The sequence below is a fragment of the Elaeis guineensis genome, chromosome 16, assembly GCF_000442705.2.
Source record: "Elaeis guineensis isolate ETL-2024a chromosome 16, EG11, whole genome shotgun sequence".
In the NCBI taxonomy this organism is placed as follows: domain Eukaryota; kingdom Viridiplantae; phylum Streptophyta; class Magnoliopsida; order Arecales; family Arecaceae; genus Elaeis; species Elaeis guineensis.
Window position 1 is genome coordinate 33327886 of NC_026008.2, and position 25311 is coordinate 33353196.

Sequence of the window (25311 nt, forward strand, 5' to 3'; positions counted from 1 at the left end):
ATTTTTTTTAGGAAATTCATTACTAAAATAAATAGAGTTATCAATGTAGAATATGGTTTTTGTGTTACATTTTTGGAATGGCATTCTGATCATCAGTATTTGATATATTCCTATTATCCCTAGAGCACATTTTCACATCCATCCTTGTTGCTTAGACTGAGAGTTGGGTTGATGAAATGGCTGTATATTCTATTATATAACTCAAAACTCTCTTGTTTGTATGTGCTGCTTCATCTTTGTTTTGAGCCTTAGTTTCATTTTTTCCCACTAAAGGCTCTTGTATAAATTTCACCTATAAATAAGAATTAATAAAAGATTCCTCATGTTTGACAATATTAGGAGAGGTTTTGCATAAAATCCATGACTCAATGTGAAAATGTAAAATTGTAGCACGACGATGTTAGATTCCTAATGTTTGACAATGTTAGAAGGGGGTTTTCAAATATTCTCAAAATTTTAGCTTCACTTGCCTTTATGCTATACCGTAGTTGCATATGTCATACAAAAACTGACAATGACAATTAGGGCTGTGGGAATCATATAGTACAAAATGTTGCCAGCCATGAATAATGTGGGAGTGACCTAAGAAGGACAGAAACTGCAAGAAACAAAACTAGCTGATAAGAGCGCTACTTGATGTGGTATGTTTTTCATGGTTGTTGGTAAGTTTGGTCCTGTAACAACTGAAAAAGCATTGAGAGAAGGGTTGAGACACTTAGAGGCTGAAGAATGTGATTTATTCAAAAAATTTAAAATGTGAAGTTTAATATAATGGTGAGAGGCATCAAGAAACACTGTCTCCCCCATATCCAAGTTATACTATATGCATTATCATGTCATAGCACATCCAACATTGTAATTTAAGATGAAGATGAGATAAATTAGTTCATTGGGGGTTAAAGGACCTTATCAAGAAGCTAACATGTATGGGTCCACCAATTGGCATGCAAGACATTCACTGCCTGCACGAGCATATACAAATTTTTTACAATATAGTTTCATCTGGTTGAGCAATATAACCTCATTTAGGGGTAAATGGCTACTTAATCCATGTTCCCTGAGGGATTTCCTTCCCACCAAGAGGTTCTTAAAACTTGAAACAGTTACTATTCATGTAAACTGACAAAACAGAAAATAGATAGGAAATTACCAAATGTAAAAACTTTCAACCTACTAAAGTGGAAGAACACACTGATAGGAAAAAGAACAGATAAAGATAATACAAACTTTATTAGATCAATTGCATAGCCAAGGTTAATAGTATAGATGAAACACATAACCAGACTAAAATGTGGGACCCAGTACAATTTGCTAACCTATTTTTTATGAACATGATCTGCTCTATGAGTTCTGAATACAGGAAAAATTTGTTTTGATTATCTTCATATTTCTTCCGCAATTAAATATTAGTTACTAATAAAACAGTTTCTTGTGAATATTTTCCCTGATAGGCAATGAAGGTGGAGAACATGGTGAAATTAAAGGAGGAATTTGATTACAAAAGCTTATGCAGGAGGCTTGATATTGAGATAGACAAGTTAATTGCAGCAAATGAAAGGCAGCTGAAAGATTTTGAAGATGAGGTTGAGAGAATAAGAGCAGATGCGCAGAGTCGTATTGCTGAGGCTGAAATAAACTATATGAATTCTCTAGAGGTTTGGCTTTGATTTTTTAATTCTATGTTGATAAGCAAAGTCTTTCATATGACAATGATTTTGAATTATTTAAGTATAAAAAAGAAGTTAATTTTGAAGTAGTTTTTGTTCAAATTTCAAATTATTATGGGTAAAAAGTAAATAACACCCTACATTTTATCTCGATTTGTAAATACGCCCCTGCATCTCTAATTGCTGTAATATCAACTTTACATTTTTCAATTTGTTGCGATGTCCACCACTGACTACCCAATTTGGGATATAGCTCGCTGTTGGTGCCTACGTGCCAAAAATGAGTTTCTTGGAATGCTGAAGTGGAATATGAAATGGACTTGAAGGGGATGAAAATATCAAAATAACCCAAGCTCTAACGTTAACCCCATGCAACCCCCGCCGGCAATCCCCAAGCCACCGCCACTGCTGCCTTCATCCCCTTGACCGCCGCCGACCCCACCCATGTCCTCCTCTCCTCTCTCTTCATATTCTTTTCCCTCTCTCTCTGTCTTCTTCTCCTTTTCTCTCTGTCTCTTCTCCTCTTCTCCCTCTCTTTCAAAAACTTGGGTGAAGAAGATGACAAGCACTATTGAGATGTTTTTGTTCTTGCTTGAGATCTTCGAGCGATCTATTGTAATCTTTGGTCTGGTGCTTATCTCGATAGGTGTTGGAGATGAAGGAGATGAGACTATCAAGCTGGATCTCGCTGCTCTTTTCTCTTGCTTTCAATGCCTTCTTAGTTGATGGTGTATTCAGTAAATGTGACCTCTAATTTGTTGGTTCTTGCCTTTATTCCATCAAATGGCTCTGTTTCATTTGTAAATGGGATCGAAGTTGTCTTGATTCCTGATGAATTGATCAATGATCAGACCTTGGCTATACCCATGCAATCATGAATAGTTTGGAGATTATGAAGATTAGTAGTGATGCCAAAAGCTTGGATGGACTCTATGCTGTTAAAGATCTTTTGCCTCAGTCACCCTCAAAACCGAACAAGTTAGGAATTATAATTGGAATGGTCATGGGATTTGTAGTTGCTGTTGCATTAATGGTATTCAGATATTGCTGTTTCATGGCTCGCAGATCAAAAACTAGCCCCCATATAGTCACCTACGGTTACCATTGCCCTTGTATGGAAATTCACACACAATCAGGAAGCTCTCGACAACTTCTTAGAAGAGCAGAACAACAAGCTGCATCTCTTTGGCTTCTACAAACCTTGGTCTTGTCTTTATGTTTCAAGAGATCATGGATGCAACGAATAAGTTTGATGAGAGCTTGCTTCTTGGTGTGGGTGATTTTGGAAAGGTCTACAAGGGGACACTATAAGATGGCACTAAAGTTGCTATCAAGAGAGGGAACCCAAGGTCTGAGCAAGGGCTTGCTGAATTCCACACTGAGATTGAGATGTTATCCAAGCTTTGGCATCATCACTTGGTCTGATGAGTGCTTTGAGATGATTTTGGTCTACGAGTACATGGCAAATGGGCTATAGAGAGAAGAGAACAAAAAGATCTTGGTAGTGCTCTTCATCTTCTTCACCCAAGTTTTGGAAAGAGGAGAAGATGAAGGGAGAAGAGGAGGAAAGAGAGGGAGAGGGAAAAGAAGATGAAGAGAGAGGAGGGCAGGGGTGGGGGTGGTAGTGGCTAGGGGGACGGGGGCAGTAGTGGCGGTGGCTAGGGGGTCATTGGTGGCGGTTGTATGGCCATCTTAGAAACAAGAGATGGGGTTAAGGTTGGTCTTTTTATCGCTTTTAAGGCTATGTCATATTCCATCCTATTCTAAATGACCTAGCAAATCCACCTCAGCATTCCAAGTAACCTATTTTTGTCACGTAGGCACCAGTGGTAAGCTCTATCCCAAATTGAACAGTCAGTGGGGGATATTGCAACAAATTGGAAAATGTTGGGTTGACATTACAACACTTGGAGATGCATGGAGGTATTTGCAAATCGAGATAAAATGCGGGGTGTTATTTACTTTTTACCCAATTATTATGTCTAGTAAATACTTGATCTATTATTCAGATTTGCTGTGCAGTATATTTTATTAACTTCCCCTTTTGTTGAGGAGGTAATGAACATAGTATGTTCTTGCCAGCTGAATTTTGTTGCTTTTATGAAGTTGACACCAACATATTTACTTTTTTTTTTTGTTAATGGAAATTTTTGGTCACTGTTTATTTTAATTGTAATTATGGAGTCTAGAGATTGTAGACCTCATATTTTCTTTATTAATCAATTTTTTTTGATTTTCTACTTGGTTGGCTCATCTAACACCTCCCCTCAAGTTGGCCATTCCTTCCCTTTGTTTCTTCCTCACATGGGTGAGTCTTCCAATCAGGTTGTTGGCCACTCACTAGGGACATTCCTGGATGTTTGTGCCCTCACAAGTAGACATACGGTACAAGTTGATGGTGGAAGAATAGGATACAAAATTTTAAATTTCTACATAAGTGTTACTTGCTGCTTTCAAGTCCCTTCTTTTAGAGTTTGAATCCTAGTCCTAGCATTATACTCAATGCAATTCTTCTTTATGATTAAAGGAAGAACTTTTCTTATACAATATTTTTTATTGAAACATAGTAGGTCTGCTTTAACCTGATCTATAGCTAAAGTGAGAGTCTTAACTCAATTCTAGGTAAGATAGGACAAACTAGTATTGATGGTAGACAACTAAAATGGAGAAAGAAATATAAAACTCCTTGAGCTTGGAAACAATCATTAATGAGGTTAAAAAAAGGATCATCATGGAGCAAGGTTTACAATCTTGGACCATATTGTACAGTATGGGGCATACTGGTATGGTAATGAGACTTGATACACTCCTCATATAGAGTGCGGCACTGAGGTATATACTGTACCAACACTTGGTACAGGGTGTACCAGTTGCACACTGGTACAGTGTCCAATAATGAGATTGCAAACCTTGCCATGAAGTCCCATATTGAACGATGCCTCAGTCACTTAACTGCACTTTAATGATATAGGACTATCTCAGCTCAACTTATGACTATAAAAATAACCCACTTTCTAGTCATTGTAAGACTTGCTAAGAAGTCCTAATATTTGTTAGCAGAAATCCTAATGGCGTATAAAGTTTTATTATAATATAAAAAACTTACCTTAACAAACTTGTATGAAAAATTTAATATTAGTAAAATTTTTGTTTGATGGAAGCTGCCTGATATTTTCTAACAGCTATCATGGGAACAAGATTAAATCATGATGGTTTAGTTATGAGGTCGAAAGTTGAGAAACTGGACCTCTATTACTGTAGGAAAGGAGAACTGAAATGACTTTATAATAAAGTGCATAGATCTCTGACTTTTAATCATGCTGTTTTTGTATTTTTCTTTGTTCAAGCTTTTAAATTGTAAGCTTAATCTTTCGTCCTTAAAGTACTTATGTACATAATGCCTTGTTTGATAATCCAATTCAACCCTTCAATCTTGAGCATTTCATTTCCCATCCTCCTTTTGATTACCAGATTTTACCTTGTAATATTTTATTGTCTAGTAATTTTCTCTCTTCATTCATTTGAATGTAGAACGAGAGATCAAAGTACCAGACAGACTACTTGGAATCAATAAAGAAACTTGAGGAGAAGTGGAGAATGAATCATCAAAGCAGCAATAATGATAAAACTAGAGTTGCCCATGAACAATGTTTGGAAAAAACATGTAACATTGAGGTTTGCCTTAACTCATCACAACATTATGTAACAACTTTGATGAGCATATTTTATATTATTGACCTGGTTATGCATGTTTTACTTATTTTACATGCACATCTGTGATGCTTAGGGAAAAAAAGTTTTTTTTATTTTATTTTTAATTTAACATGGTTATCTATAATCATCATTAACAATTGTTGGTAAATGCAGTAAATTTACATACCTGGACTATATCAACAACCAACCTGCCCACCCACCACTCACACCAAAAGGGCGAAAGCTCAAGTTGTTTATTCATTTTATAACGTGACAGTAGTCATAGCCACAATTGATGCCTGTTGTTATTTGTATTACCTGCTTGATGGTATAGCTTCATGTACTTGTCACATAAAATTGTAATGATATTATCAACCATGCAATTTTCAGAGTACAATCAATAATTTATTGCATAATCTATAGGAAAAAGTTACAACTTTACTATTTGGCATGCTACACGGCACTCTAAAATAGGTTCTTGATAAGTGCTATTTGCTTAATTTTCCTTTCTTTTCTTTCTTTTTTATTAGCTGCTGGTAAATTGCTGATTGTTTTCATATGTGATATATTCTAGTTTATTTTCTCATACAATAGGCCAAAGTTGCCACTTTGTGCCTGAAGACACAAATCAGTTCCTTGACTGCCTGCATACTATAAATGCCTTTGAAGACACTGTCTTGACAGTATGGCTTGATAAATATCTATTTGATTATCTCATATGGTCTTAAATGCTGTCATATTAGTTTAGCATTCAGAAATATCCTATCAGGTTATCATATTGATTCTATGCATGAATGATACAGCGATTACTGCATGTTAGGGCTTGATGCTAAAATACTATATGGGTTTAAATTTGCTTCTCTAATTTGTTTGCATCCTAAGTGGTGGACATCTTATTATCATAACACAAACTCCTATGGTGGATGACCGTCTCCATGTCTCCACTCTCCTATTTTTTGCATTTCCACCTGGATAGCCACTCCTATCTTTAGTAAATCACCCTACTTTTTAGTTCTCTCTTTGGGGGAGAGAAACAAAAGTAGTACACAAGCCAAAAGTAGGCTTATATATACCATGTTGCATAAATAATGAAGACAAATCTTGTTTAAATAGGATTGCAGCCATGCACGCTTCTCTCCCATGCATCAGGCATGCTGAGATCTTGTTTTCTTGGACTCAAACACTAAATTCATGTTTGATCAAGTAGAGTTATTAACTGATTCTGGGGGTACAGAAGTTTGATGGAAAAGTTGATATACCTAAACTTGGTTGGGCATCTATTTGCGGTGGATGTTGTTAGGGAGTTTCTACATGCTCCGAGAAGATCTTGCTTAGATGTAGTAGTTTGAATTCTTAGTTACTTATGAGGTGCTCCAGGATGAGATATTCTGTAGAAAAGCACTTGTCAGCTGCAAATGGAACGATCCTTTGACATCAATTAAGTTCTCTGGTGGATGAGAGATCCACTACAAATCTACAATACTTTGTTGGTGGAAACAGAAACAAGAAACAAGACACTGCTACTAGGCCTTGGATATGCATTGAAGATGTTACGTGATAGACTAGGCCTTCGATATACATTGAAGATCAGGTTATGTGATAGAACAATGCGAACTAATATGGATAAAGCCTGCTAAAAGAATGTAGTGTATAAAGGTCTAGTTAGGGTCTCAAATCTTGACTGTACTGCAGTGTATGGACCCCATAATACATGCTGTATCAACCTGCATTGACATGGAGGGATCATCCTGTTCGGACCGTAAGTAGATATGTAGGGTGTACCAAATCTCGTACTATATCAGTGCGTGAATGTTGGGGAGGTGTAGCACGAGATTTCAGACCTTGATAAGAACCATTTAATAATAATGAGACCAACCTGCAATACAGTCGGTAATCCCACTCATCATGAAAGAACTATGCATATTTAAGTGTATTGCCAATTTATTCACGCAAAAATTTGAAAATGAACTCCACATATTTACTAGAAGAATTAGTTCCTAATGTGTTCACCTTGTCTCTTAGAAAACACAATGTATAAGGATGTTGTTACAGCCTTGCTGTCATGATAGATATTCTCTGACTTGAGAGGGACACTTGAGGGTTATCTGATCATATTTTGTTAACCTTTGGGAGCTTTATTAGGGAAATATGTGAGTAATTTCATGTTGTTGAGCCTTAAGTATTAGCTCTGGGTCTAACTATAGCCAAAAGAAAGGTTTTAAGTTTCATTCAAAATGGATTGGTTTCGGCCGAAACTGAACCGGAGCTTACTGAAATTTTTGGTTTCGGTCAGTTTTGGTGGAAACTACTATTTAGTATTTATTTGCTTAACAAGTTAATATGGCTACTATTTTCTAAAATTGACCAATACTATTCAATCACAGATTTATCTAAGATTTTAATTATCAATTTCTTTTGGTTTAAACTTTGTTGTTATGATGGTTAAGCTGCAATTTGAAACAATGAAATAAATGGTTGCTATTTATATGTTTTTTTTGCTTACGTGGGTTGTTCAAATGAAATAGAATCAAACATGCTTTTATGGTTTATTTTCTTCTTCTTTTGGTTCAGATGGGTTATTAATATGGAATAGAATGAAAAATTCTTAGGTAGGTATTTCATTGCGTAGATTGGTTATTCAAATGAAATAAAACTTAATATGCGTTGGTGGGCTCTCTTTCCTAGTTATTAAAATGAATGAATGAGATATGCTTAGGTGGGTCTTTTCTTGATTAGATGAGTTTAAAATGAAAATAAAATGAAATATATAAAGTTGGGATTTTCTGCTTGGACTAGTTATTAGAATAAAATAAAATGGAATATTTATTGAGAGAAGTTTAATATAATACAAAAACAAGGGTAAATATTGGAATTTACAAACAATAGAGAAAAGTGTAGGTCTGTTGCAACAATTAGGGAAATGTGTAGGAAAATAAAATACATTTTTGTTGAGTGGAAAGTCTAGTATAATGCAACAAGTTTAATTTCAGCTTAAAACTAGCATTACCATACAAACTATGATCCTAATAACTTAAAACATAATAATATAATGTTAAATAATTTATCTTTCTTTTTAAAAAAAAAAAATCTTTTTTTTCCCTCTTTTTGGGTAAGTTTCGACTTTATTGGTTGAAATTCTGAAACTTGGAGAGAAACTGGTGAAGCCACCAAGATTGTCGAAATTGAAAGTCTACTCAGAGTGCCAAAACGTTTTGAAACCTTGGCCAAAAGTTGCTGTAGCACCATGCAGCCAGCTGCATCCTGGGGTTTTGATAACTAGGGAACACCCTACACCTATTTATAAGGAAAGAGGGGCGGATGAAATGGGTATTCAATCTCTATATATCTGCCTCTCTTTTTACTTATTTTCTCTTCTTTAGCTATCTTTGTAATTCTTGCTTCCATTCTCTTTTACTTATTATTCCATATTAAGTGTCTATTTCTGCAGCTCTTATTGCTGAAATACACAGCAAATAAACCAAGAACTTTGCCTTTAAAGCTGCTTTATATGTGATTTCAGATAAGGCTTCAAATATCAAGTCCATTATGTATATATAAGCTGGTATAATTGAATGAGGTAATATGATTGAGACAACATATATAGTTTGTTGATTGATCATGTGTTGGAGGTAGCTGACTCTATGTCACAAAATGTAGAAACATGACAAGCTAGAAAGAGATCATTTGATGGGGGACAATCAAGGAGATGAATTTTTAATGACCAGGTTGATTTAACAAGGTGAAGGTACTTCAATCTTTGTAACTGATAGGGCTTTAAGATGGTACATTGCAAAACTGCTTGCTGATAATAATTGAAATTATGTTTAAAGTGAACTACAGAATATGGAGAGTCAAAAATTTTTAACAGGAGCTAGGTATGCTGGATCAATCCTTAGAAAACAGAAATTACAGTTTGGTAAGATTAAGTTTGTTTTCTAGTGAAAAAAGCGACATTTACATTTGCTGAAACTAATTTTAACAGAACTGATTTAGCTTGGATTGAATTGGTAATGCAAGAAACATAGTCAAGTTTGCGGATGACAAATAAGGAGACTAGAGTGAGAGGTAGTGCGGTAAGTTGGATTTCATAATTCTTCAAACTTAGATGCTAGAACATGGGGAGAAGAGAAAGTTTATGGCTTCTAATTATCACCAGTGGATTTCATAATAATTCAAAGTCAGAAGTTTAAACAACAGGGGAAGGGAAGTTTTAAGGCTTCTAAATTACCACCACTGAGAAGTTTGCCTTCATTCTTTTCCATAAGCAGAACTTCCAATTCCTCCATTTACAGCAACAGTTCAAAAAGATATCACAATCATCAGATGTTACCAAATATTCCTTGTCCACCATCATTTTCAAATTGCAACTTCTTTTAGAAGCCACATACTACTTGGCACTTCTCTTTTCTAGGGAACTCTTTGAATATGATCCACCATGAACTTGACGGGTGGGTTCATGTTTCTATCATATACTGATGTCCTGACTCCCAATTTCCTGTGTTCTCTAATTAATATATCAAGTTGTTGCTCTCCATAGTGCATGACAACATGGCATCTCACAATCTATGCCCTAATAATGTTTATCTTTTCTTTTGTATACCATATCCTGTATGACAAAAGCACCAGTATATGCTAATACATGGTCCATTCAAGTCTTATTCGTCTATTGATTGAGTAGGACAGTATTTTTTCCAGATTTTTATTCCATGATCCATTTTATTTGTCCTCATATTACTATTTCATATATTTCTGAGGAAGAATTAAAAAAGAAATGAAATAACTTATTTACCAAGAACACCCTCAGTCTCTAAGCTTTTGGTTTAAAATTTAGGGCAGCATAGGTTGAGTTCTTGGTGCATTTGTTCTGTTTAAAATTTGTTTTATAATGCAAGTAACGGATCCAGGGTAGAAGTCCTGTTACAGGTGAGTATATCTCTAACATGTGTTCATGGCCATTGCCGCCCTTGACTTTGGTTGCAGCTTTTTTTTTTTTTTTGTGAAAAAACTAGATATGGTATTTACTGTTCAGAAGAAAAAAAAGAAAAACAAAGAAAAGAACATGCTCACATATTTGCCATAATGTACAACCTATATTGCCTGGATCATTTTACTTGGCTGAGGGCTAATGTTGGATATGATGCAACAGCTACATGGGTACATTTTATTATATTCTTGTTAAGACAATCCTAGGATCTACATACTGAATCTCAAGGAATTTAATGCCCATCCACTTGATTGGTGAACATATTTAAGAAGCATAGCACATATATGAAAGTTATGAGGTTCACAATTACTAGGGACAGATGGCCTTAGCTTGTGCATTGAAGGATGGACTAATTGCCTCTTCAGGTCTTGTTTTGTGATTAATTATATCATTCTTTTGACATAACAGATAAATGGCTCATGCACTATGTCGGCGTTCACGTTGGGCACAACATAACTATATTAGCATTAAGTTATATCAGCATGTTAGCCAAAGTTTACTCTTTGGTTTGGTTCATTGTCATTAATCTCTTAAGAAGAGAAAAAAAAATTTATCCCTAGCAAAGGAATCAAATCCAAGACTTACATATATGCAGTTAAATATACCCACTTAATCCATAGGCAGTGAATTCATATACAAACAGCTAAACATATGATATTTGATTTTGTCAAGTATTAGTACTGATTTAGATAGCTGATTAATTTCTCTGGAAGTTGTAGGGATCAACTGCATCAAACTCGGAGGAAATTACCAGGGTCGGACAGTTACTCCTGAATGAAAAGCTCCTACGAGAATCTACTGAAGAAGTCAATGACCTTAAGAGCCAAGTGCTGCACTGGAAAAATTTAGAAGTATGGTCGTTCCACAGTAATTGATTGTGTTGGCTATCATTGTGTCACATTTAAATACGATTATTTTGATAGCATGCACTGTGCAATTTGCTGTTTGTTAGGCATCGGCAAGTGCTGAGATTATAAAGCTCCGCAAGATGCTTGACAACGAAGCTAATCAGAAGCAGAAGCTTGAAGAAGAAATAAGAATACTAAAAGGTCAGCTGTTGCAGTTGAGTGTTGAAGCTGATAAGGTATGGACTGAGAATCGACCATGCATGCATGTGTTGTGAATAGGGTTCAAAAATTAATTTTTCAGGCAGTACAACAAAGTCATTGCTTGAGCACTGTCCATTATGATTTCATCTGAGGTCATTTCAGTTTCTTATCTGACACTATATCATATTACACACACCATTTAGGGAAACTAGATCTGTCCTTACAGATTGATGGATGTAGTGTAAATTGAATGCATTTTACTTTAGCCATTCTTTGGTTCGACATATTATTTTCTGGCCATTCTCTGGTTCAACCAAACACTTAGTTGCTCGTACTAAGGCATTATAAGTCAATGCTTGCCAAATTGCTTTGCGTAACTGGGCCTGGGCATGTGCATGATTATCAATTATAAACTTCTACAGTCTTATGATTATGATTATAATTTCATTTGTCAGCTCTGTTGATATCCTATCATTATGGCCATAGTTATTCAATGCTTTAATATTCTTGTATCAGACAAGGAGGAGTCTTGAAAGTGGTGGGTCTGGGAAAAGCTTAACAGGATTAGATTCCATTATGTCTCAGGCTAGGCATTCACAGCTTAGAGACTCAGGAAATGGACCTAAGGCATCAATTGCTAAACTCTTTGAACAAGGTACTTAAATAAACCAATATTGTCAAGTCAATAAAGTTTAATATGCAATTCTTATGAGCTATTTCTTAAATGGATACTTAAATATGGCAGTGGGGTTGCAAAAAATATTGTCATTGCTTGAATCAGAAGATGCTGATGTTCGTATTCATGCAGTAAAGGTGGTAGCAAACCTAGCAGCTGAAGGTGACTTAAGATTTAATAGATCAACATTGTCTCTAAAATTTCTTTCATTATTTGAGTAGTTTTACTGTATATTATGTTTTCTTTTATAATCTATGTTTTAGTGGTTGCATTACCTTGATGCAACATGTCAAATTTGTAGCAGTAGAAATGTTTTTAATTGTATATATTTCTCACAACTAAGTTTTAGATCAGGGAAATAGTAATCTAAGGATATATTTGTCCTTTCTTGTATGCCTTTTTTATTAAGTCATGTGCTTAAAATTGAGAAGCATGAAATGCTACTTCATAGAGGGTGGGTCTTTGTGCAATGGTAAGGTTGTTTCATTTTGACCTGGATGTCATGTGTTCAAAACATGGAAACAGCCCTCTGCACATGGGGTAATGCTGCATTTTATCTGATCCTCACCAGATCTTGTAATGGCAGGAGTCTTGTGAACTAAGATGCTCTTTTTTACTAAATGCTACTTTATAACTTATGATGAGCCCATACAGTTATTTTATTTATGGACTTGTCATGTGTTTTGCTTTCAAACTTAATGTTTTGGAAATGCTGGAAAGAAAAATAAAGCTGCTGAGAGTTAAAATGTTACAATATCAGAAATTTGCTAGAAAATTTCAAGGTTGGATGAATTGTGTATAACTTTAATTTTAGTAAATATAGTGTACAATATAATGCTTTTGTAAGGCATTAAAGATGCACTAAATTGTAAGAGAAGGAAATATAATTCAAACAATCACTTGTAGGTGTATGACTACTGCACTCTATATCAGTATGTTGAATAAGTTGATGAGATTTTGATGAATTAATCCTTTTTACACCTAATCCCTGATCAGTCACTTTTTTCTTATAAAATAACAGGTAAGACCCTTTTTTTTTTTGACTGAATTTGTGAATGTCCTTATGTTAAATAAGAATAATAGTTTCTCCCAATATGATAGTAGAAGTGATGGCTTTAGGTTCTAGCCTTCATACTAGGTGCCTAGGATCCAAAGTATACACTCTAAAGTCTAATCTCACAACATGGGATAAGTACATAATCATCTTTATCCCTTTCTGAACATTGACCAAATGATGGATACTCGAAAAGATTCTTTTATCTCCATAACAACGTGAAAAGAATGGAAAATTTGAAGACCTGTATCAATTTTCTAGATCAGCAATTCGCATCATCATCATCAATTTTCTAGTGTCTTCAAAATAATGCTTTATCTATTGTTTCATTGTGTAATTAATCAAAGTTTTGAAGACCTCTGGAATGGGATGGTACGAGCAGTATCATACTGTTTTGGCAGAAAACTGGTGCCAGTACACGGTATGGGATGCAACCCCGTACCATCTGTCGGTACCTCGTACCATATTGCTCTGGAAGAAAACCTATATGCAGTCCACACCGTATTTGAAACCTTGGAATTAGTATTTCAACAGGTACCAACCCATCCTGGTTACTTCTGTTACAAGGCGATTTATAGGTTCCTTTTCTGCATTGCGCATTTTTGGATTTCTTTACTCATTTGAGCCAACCATAGATTCATTTAAAACCATTGATAATGTCTCAGCTGTGCAAATTTGTGTAGTGGGTAACTAGCTGTTTCCATTCCTTCTACATGTTTAAAAGTGGCAAATTAAATATGCCATGCTGATGAATTGAAGTCTATGACTTAAATGCATTGGGAAAAAAAATTGTTTGGACAAGGCTTCATTGTTATGGTTATGGTAATTTATTGCACATCGAGTACTTAGATATTTGTCAGAGTTGGCAGATAGGCTTTAAAAGCTTGCGTAAATAATGCATGGTAGCCCTCACCAATGACTATTAGTTAGAAGGATCTGCCCAAAGCCGCCTAGGTGTGCCATTTATATAAATGTGTCATATTCCTTGTCTGCTTGCTTTTGCATTTTTCCTTGTTCTCTAAGAACTCCTGTAGCATATTGTTTTTGGTCTTTTCATTTGTCCACCATTGCATTTTTTTGTTTCTTTTCAGTTTATGTGCTAGAGGACCTTCATGTTACTCTGTTGGAGCCATCAATTCATTTATACCTTTTCCTGTTATGAGTAATATTTAATGTTATGTTATATTCAGAAGCAAATCAGGAGAAAATTGTAGAAGCTGGTGGTCTTACATCATTACTGATGCTCTTGAGAATCTCAGAGGATGAAACTATACGTCGGGTAGCAGCTGGAGCAATTGCCAATCTTGCCATGAATGGTAATCATGCTTGGTTAAATGGTGATATTTATTACTCTTCATGCTGGACCTTGTTACATGTGTTGACACAACGCTGAGTCAAATATTCTGCTTGGTCATTTTCGGTTATTTGTTAATCTATTCTTTTGTCCTCCAATTTCGACCTTTGCAGAAACCAATCAAGAGCTTATTATGGCTCAAAGTGGCATTAGTTTGTTATCAATGACTGCAGCTGATGCCGAGGACCCCCAGACTCTTAGGATGGTTGCAGGGGCTGTAGCCAATTTATGTGGCAATGGTAAATCTTCTAATATTAGTTATTATCGTTGTCAGATTGCTAACACTGTCCTTTAATCTGTTGCATTTATCTTTGAAAGAGAAGTTTTGTATATCATGTAAAAAAGATAATTTACCAAGTTCTGCAACAAAAAAGATACTCTCTAGTTCTTAGAAGTAACTAAACATTTTAATAGAATAAAAGAATGAAGTTGAAGTATTTTCCAGAGGCTTTTGAGTACATTTCTGTATAGAAGAGAGCTAATAACTTGTATTAAAAACAGAAACAGCTACAGTAGACTACGTTTTTGGCTTTTGTTTGGAACTTTGGTGAAGGTTTCTAACTGCTGCATTATGTATTCTTGTCATTCCTTTGGTTGTCTTGAGCCATTGCTTTATCTCTCAAAGATCTGCACTCTGTGGATTTTCAAATCAAAGAGAAACATATCTTAGTAGGGTATTTCAATATTTTGTTATTTATGTTTTACCACTCTTGTAAGTATTTGGTACATAGCTAAGCACACTTAGAAGAGAAATGAATGGTTCTTTTAGAAGTTAACCAATTATATTGCAGATTTGATGGCTTATTTAAAATAACCAAAATTAACATGGGCTGCAAAGAGTATCTGGAGGACATTTGTTTGAAATTGTCTATCACGAAAGTCCTATATATATATATATATATATATAAAATCATATATATGTATGTATGCATATATGTATATTTATATTTAATTTTGGGATATTAGGGTACAATGTTGCAGTGCTGCCACTATGCAAGTTGTAATGCACTAATGCTGTCTATTTCTAGATTCAAGTGATAAATGAGGTCTTATGAATTCTTTAGAAATGGGAGTGATGACAGAATTTGCTAAACTTATGAAGGTTATTGGTTATGTTGAGGGATGGTAAGATGGCAGAGAACGACTAAATTGTATTCTCAATAAAGATACAAGAAGCACATGTTGGGTGTGGTTTCAGCTGTTGTGAATGGTTCAACATGGAGGTGAGAAAGAAGTATGAGGAGTTGCATGTGAAAATTTGAAGTCTTGCATAGGTATGGAATTTGTACAATTCTTTGTATAAGCAAATGACAGAAAAGAGACTGTTTTTCATTTGTCTCTTTGGCTATTTGTGCCCTTTAGATGGATACAGCTCCGCATCTCAAAGTTATCATTGCACCCCATTCTTTTAGACTCTTTGCAAACAAAAATTTCACCAACCACCACCTAGCCATATAGGTTTTGTACCGGGCCCCTTTCTTGGACCCATCTTAATTTTGAGTTGTGCTTTGTCTCCTGATGTGTTCCCTGCTAAAAGTCTTGGATGATGAACAAATGGCAAAGAGGTGTTAAAAATGCTGAAACAAATTAGATGTGAAAAGGCTTGTTAACAATGACTTTCAAGATCTAGTTTCTGGACGCTTCCAATGATGCGTGTATTTTACAAGTTCATGAAGATAGAGGTTACATCAATGGAGGGTACTGCAATAATGTTTAATCTAAATGGCATGACATTTGTGATGAATATTGAGGATGGCCCAATCAAGAGACGAACAAAAGGAATTCAAATTGTCTTGCAAGGTAGCATAAAGACTAAAATCTTAGTGAGCATGGATGGATTTGTAAATGAATATTTGATAATATTTTTGCGTTGGACCTAGTCCTTGGGTTGTAGAAATAAATGGAAAAGAATTTTTCATGGTCCTAGGGTTTTCATTTTTGACATCAACATGGTATGATATTGATACCATGACTCATAAAAAATTAGAGAAAATAATAATACATTAAAATAAAACATGACCTAATATCCAAGAAGTTCAACTCAACTCAACCAAGTCTTAATCTCAAACTTGTTGGGGATGGCTGCATGAATCCTTTTCCTACATTTTGCTTGATTTAGGGCCATGTTTTTTAAAGGATGTTAGATATCAAGTCCTTCCTTACTGCTTCATCTCATATGATTTTTAGCCTCCCTCTACATTCTTTTTTTCCTTCCATATATATCAAAGCACTCCTTCGTACTGGTGCATCCCTCGGTCTTCCTTGTGCATGTCTAAACCATCTAAGTCATCCCTCTCAATTTGTACTCCCTTCATCTTTTACGAATGATTTCATTTTTTATTCTATCTTTTCTTGTATTGCCGTGCATCCATCTTAATGTTGTTATCTCACTCACACTCAACATGTGCACATGTTATTTCTAACTGCACAGCATTCTGTAAAATAAAGCATGGTTGGTCGTTTGTTTGTCTTATAAATTTTTTCCTTAAAGTTGGTAGGTATCCTACAATCATGTAACAACCCTAATTGCACTTCTCCATTTTGTCTAACATGTTTTAAACTAAAGGACAACATTGTCTTCAATTTTCTCTTCCTTATAATAAATGACCCTAAATATCAAAATAATAATGCTTAGAAATTTCATGTTCCTCAATTTTCACTATACATTCATCTCTATTTCTTATTTTTACTAAACCACATTCCATGTATTTCGTCTTGGTCCTACTTAACCTAAAATCCTTAGATTCTAATGCACTCATCTATAGTTCTAATTATGATTGACATCGGCTTTACTGCTTTAGTTTTATTCACTAAGACTGTATCATCTGTAAATGGCATGCACCGATGAATATCCTTTATAACTAGTGCTAAAGGGTAAGTACTTAGAGAAGATCCTTGGAATAAACCTATTGTTATTGGAAATTCGTAAGTATTGCCACTATTTCTCACAATAGTAATCATTCAGTTGTACATATCTTTAATTACACTAATATAATCTAAGGTAAACTCCTTTCTTTTTTAACACTCACCATGAGACTTTTCTAGAGACTCTATCATATGCTTTTTCTAGGTTAATAAAAACTACAGGAAGATCTTATCTCCTTTCTCTATGCTTCTCCGTTAATCTACAGAAAATTAGCTTCCATAGTCGACCCTCTTGGCATAAAACTAAATTGATTCTCTGATACTTTCATGTTGTACCTCAATCTGTGTTCAATCACACTCTCTTAGATTCTCTGAACTAATAGTATGGCTTATGAGTTCAATATCACAATAGTTAGAACAATCTTGAATATAACCATTCTTATAAATTGGTGCTTTAATTCTCTTCATTCATGAGGCATCTTCTTGGTCTTTCATAAATTAAAATACAACATTATCTAACTTGAACATTTTAACGCATAAATACTTTCAGAATAGTAGATAATGCCCACTAACTGCTAGTCCCCTGTAGAGTGTATATGGGTGTTTTAGATGTCCAGATCATGTTCATAGTGGGGCTAGTCAATCTGATGCCTTCCTGGATATTGCCACCACCCTTCTTGCTGATAATGTGGCTGATCTTGTCCTAGATAGTTGCCTTGATGGTCAGTTTGATATTGTCCTGGCCATCCTTGCATGGGGGAATGGACTGCAACAACATGCTGTGACCATAGAACATACCCACCATAAGGAGGGTAGGTCTGTGGAAGATCATACTCCCCAGAATATGATGTTTGAGGATAGGTTATTTGTGCGGGTCATGTATTAGAGTATGACTATAAAACCTTTTATGTTGGAGTTGATAATAATAATAATAATAGTACAAAGTATAAAGGAAAGAAATGGAGAGACGAGAGGTGCAAGTGGGAAAGAAGATTGAAAGACAATATGCAAGAGGAGTTCCATGGTTTGTGTAGTCTGATTGTGCCTTCCCCTTTTCACTTGTCCTGTCAGGGTGAATGACTCTACAATTGGCAACTTAATACTCCTTCATGGCAGGCCACCTGTTGCCCTATTTAATTTGTTTTGAGCTCAGTGGTGGCCCCAAATATGTGCGGGTCCATAAGCAACAAAACAATTGGGAACGAACCTGACACAACATATAAAATGCTCAAGTTGAACCAAGGCATAATGAGTAAAATATTGTATATTTGAAAGTTGAAACAGTATATATATGGATTATAAATGTATAAAGAAAATAATATTAGCTGTTTCATTCAAATCTAGAAAGATTTTAGGTACACCAGTGATGTATTCCCATTTGCTGGCTTGTCTAACACGATCATGATAATCCCATTGCTAATCCATCTTGGATTGTGCCTGTCAACCATCACTTTTACACTTCTGGTGCTAAAACCCTTGCAGAAGATGTCTAGGACAACTTGAGATTTATCAAAGATGTGCATAGGTAGATCAAAAGTGGGCATGTCTGAAGACTTATGTTATCACCATGGTTGCTGGCATGATATAATATTTCCTATATGAAGGCAGCAAAGTAGAATTGCAAAAATTTCCAGTATCACTCTAATTTAGATTAGTTATAATCCAAAATGCTGGTCAGATCATCTTGTATGAGCAGTTACATTTGACATTCCGATAGACTAGGTTCATTTAGTATTATGTAATTAGGGCTATGGATCCATGTAGGGGCTCTTTTCTATGGCATGAATCATTTTGGTCCTGTTGGCTGCTAATAGTGACTACATTGAGCTTGAAATATGTATATCATGTTATTATACATGACTTGAAGATGCAGCCCTATATGAGAAAGAAAATTGTCTTCTAAAAGTTGTGGGAGGTATCACAGCCTTTCTTCCTATCGATTTGAGCAGATAGGCTACAAACAAGGCTGAGAGGAGAAGGTGGCATTAAAGCATTGCTAGGGATGGTTAGATGCGGGCACCCTGATGTTCTTGCTCAAGTTGCACGTGGCATTGCAAACTTTGCGAAGTGTGAGTCTAGAGCTTCCACACAAGGTAAAGGCCTCCCTTTTGACTGCTGAACTTACCAGTTAATCACGTTTCTTGATGTTATTTTTCATGCTAATTTTCTGCTAAGGAGTTAATGTCAGGCAGCCTATATTACTGTCATATTAGCATTTAGTCATTCATATAAAGCAATATTTTTGGAAACTAACAAGTTATCTCTTACAGGTATTGGCGTTCTATAACTTGATATTCATATAAAATCTTTACTTATGAAGTTGCTTATATTTTTTTCCTTTCTATTTTCATGAACAGTATTATCTGTACTATGAGATCTATCATCATGTCTCATTTTTGTGATCCCAATGAAGAATGGTAGACATGGAGGTACCATAAAATGTATCTCTCTTGATGTACAGATCAAGTACGCTGTCACAATGTGGGGTGAAAAATTGGAGAAAAGTTAAGAGCAAGGGCAGGGAAAGTGTAGTCCTTAGAAAAGGACAAGTGGCTGTGCCATTTTAGAAGAATTTGCACGAAAGTATTTGATATTGAATGTGTAACAGAATTTGTTCTGAATTGTTTATTGAGAATTTATAATAAATTGTTAAAGGATATTTCCATACTTCAACAATTTCCTACACCACCCTCTTCTCATCAAAAAACGATTCTCTGCACTAAGGTTTGTTGTCTCGGTATCGAATGCCGTATTGGTACAATCCTATTATAGTGTCGGCATGCGGTTCATTATGGTATGGTATATGCTATACCGGTATGGTACGGTACATCTTGTATCGGATGGTACAGCAAACCTTGCTCTTCACCTTAGTTGATCCCTCCTTTTCCTTTGTTGAAGCTGAAAGGAAAGCTGTGTGAAATCATTATCGACATCAATGCTCACTTTCATTTGAGTGAGGAAGTGGGGAACTGTGCGTAGCTTTAGAGGATTCTGACTGGTATGGTTGTCATGAACCATTATTGTCAAAAGCCTACAAGGCTGGCTTTCTCTCGGTGGTTTTGATACTCTGGGAGGACTCTTGATGATATTTCTCATGGTACAAGCCTTTCATGGAGTCACTGGCCAATTATCTATCTTCATCTGATGTAATAGATAATTTCGGAGCACCTAAATTAGTTTACAATTGAATGCTAAATGATATATCATTTTACTCAGAACCCTTAAAAAATGGAGGGTCCTACTCGTTGAAGCTAGAAATGTGCACCTGTCCTAGCATTTTTGGTATTCTCTTAAAAGAACTTCAGAGCAAGGCTGTGAGACTTTTATTTAAGTGTCATGCATTTTTCTTCCTTTCTCATTAATCTAATATTATACATGAAGTGCAACTCAATGCATGATTAAATTGTCAAATTATATAGAGAGATGGGAGGGGGTGGTTATACAAATACACACACACACACACACACACACATACATGCATATACATGTACAAGCACACATGGTTATGATAGACATAGGCTATGTAGAAAGGACCTTACACTAACTTCCAAATTCCATGATTGAAGTTGCAAAACCAAAATCTATGCCATTCGATGTGATCAACAAGGTTTAAAGTGCCTGTAAACAAAAATTTATTGTTTTGGAGATCAACAAGGTCCAAAGTGTGTCAAATCATCCCAAATTTATAGTGGCAAAATACAGTGTGTTGATTTTTGGACTACTTGATGCACAGGCAAGAAGTCATGAAGATGTATGTTTTTTTTTTTTATAGGTATTTTAAAGCTTGTAGATCGCATCCAATGGGTTAGATTTTCATTTTGCAACTCCAATCATCAAATTTGGCAGCTGTTTGTGAAGTTCTACATCTACAACCTGTATTATAAGTGTACCCATATAATGATATGATTATAATACAACCTCTATCAATGCAAAATCAGTGGTAGCCCTTTCAAAATGAAAATCCATATGCTATTGTTCATTATCTGCAATGTCTCAATTGCTTAAAAGCCAAAAAATTATGTGTTTTGGAGGTCTTATACCTGTATATCAAGTTGATATTACCTGGCAGCTATGATTGTGTAATGCCATGTTTTGGTTTAATTTATAGCTTAGAAGCATCCAAATAAATTGCATTTGGATGTCTGTGTTCTAAAATCTGTAGATCAGATAAGTGGTTTGGATGCTGGAATTATATGGTGTATAATATAGTTTAGCTCATTAATTGTATTGAATCCATCCATTTTTGTCCACTTGATGCATGAAAGGAGATTTTTGAAACACATGATTTTTGGTTTCTAGGCAATTTGACATTGTGCATCATAATCAGTGGAATGGATTTTCCTTTTGAAAGGGCTATCTTTATCTTGCATTGATCGTGTTTACAGCAAGATACAATCAACAGTGTTCTAGTTTTCCTGTATATGAGTATGTGTTTGAACATGTATATTTTTATGCATATGTACATAAGATACACTTGCTATGACTCTTTTAAAAGGCAAAGTGTTCTACTTGGGATACGTACATCAAAAGAAGAAGAAAAGGTGTCAGATACTTTCAGGGCATCTGAAAGCTTGGCATAGGTGCCAAGTCCTGGTAACATTGTCCTTCACTGGGTGAATTGGATTGGCCTCAGGTAGAATGTAACTTTAGTCCTAGTAAGAGATGAAACAAAGGTTGGGAGATACTGGATCTGCTTAGTCCACCTTATCTGTTATCCACCCTTAACCTTTCCAGTAGTTTATAATTTCAAGTCCATCATCTTGTATGAGCAAATGTTCTCCCTCTTGCATGCCAAAACAAACAACATCCCACCCTCCTAAAAACAGTGAATTTATGTATGATGCCAAATTACTCACCTCCAGCATTTGTTGGTTGACAAAATTCCACCCTATAAACTATTTTCTAACCGTGTGGCAGCTATGGCTCCTTGGACCCATTTGAAATAAACATATTTTCTCTTGGGTGTCACCAATACAAGGTTCTTGATACCTTAGGTACTTGATTTTGTCTGCGTTAAGAACCCTAACTGCTGTATCCTGAGGACAGCTCATTTGGTGCGATTTTCACCATTTTTTTTTCTTTCGTTAAGTTGCTCTGCATGTTCACCAGAAAGGAGTGATTCTTTCCGCTTTCTCTGTTCCTCTGCTGAGGCCTTTGGATATTTTCTTCCCTATTTCCACCATTCCTGCCGGGAGTTGCAAGTCTTTTTCAACTTTCAGGGGAATTGCAGGGTTCAAGATAGTTGCCTCAACAAGACATCCGCCCTTTAGTTGAAACTTTTGAAACCTTATTAGAATGTGACTGGTTGGGCATCAACCTCTTGTCGCTTTTGATTCATATAAGAATGCCCTGTTCTGTGTTTTCTTAGTAGGCAATGTCCAAATAATTAAAAAGAACCTCATTAAAAGAGGGGTCCTTCTCCACCTAACTATAAAGCACACAACCAGAGCTGCTGTTTGCAACACTTGCTTCTTCATGTACACAGGTTGTTAAAACTTGCTTTCCTCACTAATTATTGAGCATGATTTACAAGACTGATACATCTTTCAGATTTTCCATGGTATCGATAAAGAGATGAAGAGTATTAATGGAGTGGCAAATTTGCAAGTACTCATTGGTTTCTTTAATTCTTTTGTCTTTTGTTATTTGTTAATAAATACGAAATTTATGTTTGTATCAAGCTTGTTTTCTATGAGGATGTCATTCTTATGGGATATTTTTTTCTTAAGCTTATTAATAGCATGGAAGCCTAAGTCTAGCAACCATCTCAATGTAAAAGAATTACTTATGAGTGTTAATACGTAAATGATCACCACAGGAAATAAGGTAGGAAAGTCTCTTTTGATTGAAGATGGAGCACTTCCTTGGATTGTAAAAAGTGCCAATAGCGAAGCTGCACCCATTAGAAGACACGTAGAGCTTGCATTATGCCACTTGGCACAACATGGTAAGTAGCTTTTATCTCCTGACCCAACAGCTGGAAAAAACTTGTGCTTGTGGCCTGATATTTTCGGTTCTTGATTGCAGAAGTAAATGCAAATGATATGATTAGCGAGGGAGCCTTGTGGGAGCTGGTTCGCATTTCACAGGATTGTTCTCGAGAAGACATTAGGACACTGGCACACCGAACTCTGACTTCCAGCCCTACTTTCCAATCAGAGTTGAGAAGATTATGCATAGAATGTTGAGATATGCTGATGTTGGGCTTTGTGCATGAATATGAATCGAGAAGCGACAGATAAATTCTTGAGTTGCACCTTCTACAAGGAATCGATGGTAGAAAGTAATCAAGTATCAAGGAGGTTTGGCCTGGCAACATCTAAGCAATGAAGTGGATTCAAATCAAGTTCCATTGTTGAACTTGTGATAATTAAGAACATTCGTTTCCAAGAAGGCAGCGTTCTTTTTGTGACCCCTCCCTGAATTAGAAGGGGAGGTCAAGAATTCCTGTCAGCAATTCTTTTTGTTCATACCAGCCAAACCTATCATGCCTACCCGCCTAGCTATTGTACAAGTGTGTATATGTTAAAAAAGGTAGAGAAGATGGTTGTAACTTGCATTAAGAGTAACTGGCTGGAGGCTTCAGCCTATTGAAATGTCCAGCCATATTTGTATCATACATGTTAACATCATGGTGATCCCATATTAAAATTATCAAAGTTTGCAGGTTTTTTGAGATTTTTTTTTCACAGCTATGCTTGTGTATATTTATTTTTTTCGACAAATCCTATCTCAAACTTGTCTAGCATAGGCAGATCAGAAAAGCATGCCCTGTATTGAGACTTTACCTGGTACTGCTTGCTATAGTCCCTAGAGGATTTTTCATGTTTGCTTACAAGTTCAATAGCATCTGAGATGCACTTTCATGACTTACATGCAAACACTAAGATAATTAAGGACCAGTCAGTCCTACTCATACATGCTTGAGTTCTCATCTGTCACCATTTTATAGGTTGTTATTTGTTTAAACACATTTTTGGATTGTTTTGGGGCCAGCAATTTCTTTCCATACAACTTGGCGATCTAAAATGAAATATATGCAAACCAACACTCTCCATGCTTAAATGAATCCTTGATGGTGCATCATTTCCATAGGATTGGAATTGTTTTGATATGTGCTTGCTCAATTAGCATTATAGTGAAGGGCTTAGCATTATAGTGAAGGGCTTACTTGAAAAGGTTGCTGTGTAGATGCTGCATCTGAGGGACATTTATATACTCTCTTGCTCATCCTAACATGTTTGCTTTTACTACTATCTTTTTTCTCAAAATCCTCATCTAACTTGGACAATGGAGGATATTTTGTTGGGCAAAATCTGGCGATCTTTAGTGTTGTATTTCTCTTACTTTCAAATTGGACTCTTAGAAGATCTCTTCACATGAGCATGGCTACTGTTGGGATAGGTCCTCGTCACTTAACCGATCTCATCCAACTGATCTCAATTGGAGGCGTATCTTAATAAAAGCCAACCTCATTAGAAGATCATGATTTCTAGGAAGCCAGTCTCATCAGGAGATCGATCTCATATGAAAATCGAGATCGATAAAAGTACGATCTCAACATCATTTGGGCGTGACGATAATGTCCGAGTTGAAGACTACATCGGCCAAAGATCGGTCTGTTTTTTCAGTAGCTTCAACGAGAAACTGACGTACTTGCCTGTCACGATAGTCTTGATCCGAAGATCGGGTCCTTCAGCTGCCTACGTCTGATACTTCAGATTGATTATCGATCGACCTAATTTTTTAACGCTACTTAGTGAGTTCGGGATTGCTGGCACGCAGGGTACTCACCTCGGACCGCCTCCAATCCCTTTCATCTTGCCCCGACTAGTGGCCGATCTGGATATCGACATCGATCGAACTATCGAAGGTCAAGTGAGGCTGTTATGCAGTTATATCGAGTCACATCAAGCCGCATTATCCTGAGGCCATATCCTAAGCGGTCCGCTCCATATCATAATTGGAC

General features: G+C 35.8%; 1 protein-coding gene across 4 annotated transcripts in view; it reads left to right on the plus strand.

The window, feature by feature from the left end:
- The window catches only part of LOC105059403 (kinesin-like protein KIN-UB), a 38105-nt gene extending 14087 nt beyond the window's left edge, over window positions 1-24018 (plus strand). The window contains exons 9-19 of one of the 4 annotated variants that reach the window (XM_010942680.4): window positions 1452-1655; window positions 5199-5342; window positions 11064-11195; window positions 11297-11428; window positions 11910-12048; window positions 12139-12231; window positions 14314-14439; window positions 14591-14716; window positions 19292-19435; window positions 23161-23289; window positions 23370-24018. In XM_010942680.4, coding sequence (XP_010940982.1) covers window positions 1452-1655; window positions 5199-5342; window positions 11064-11195; window positions 11297-11428; window positions 11910-12048; window positions 12139-12231; window positions 14314-14439; window positions 14591-14716; window positions 19292-19435; window positions 23161-23289; window positions 23370-23530 — 1530 coding nt within the window. In that variant the 3' untranslated portion in view covers window positions 23531-24018. Of the gene's footprint in view, window positions 1-1451; window positions 1656-5198; window positions 5343-11063; window positions 11196-11296; window positions 11429-11909; window positions 12049-12138; window positions 12232-14313; window positions 14440-14590; window positions 14717-19291; window positions 19436-19699; window positions 19948-23160; window positions 23290-23369 lie in introns of those variants that run through there. The other 3 variants (XM_073250043.1, XM_010942681.4, XM_010942682.4) reach the window with 3 other exon arrangements.
- Window positions 24019-25311: the final 1293 nt, after the last annotated feature.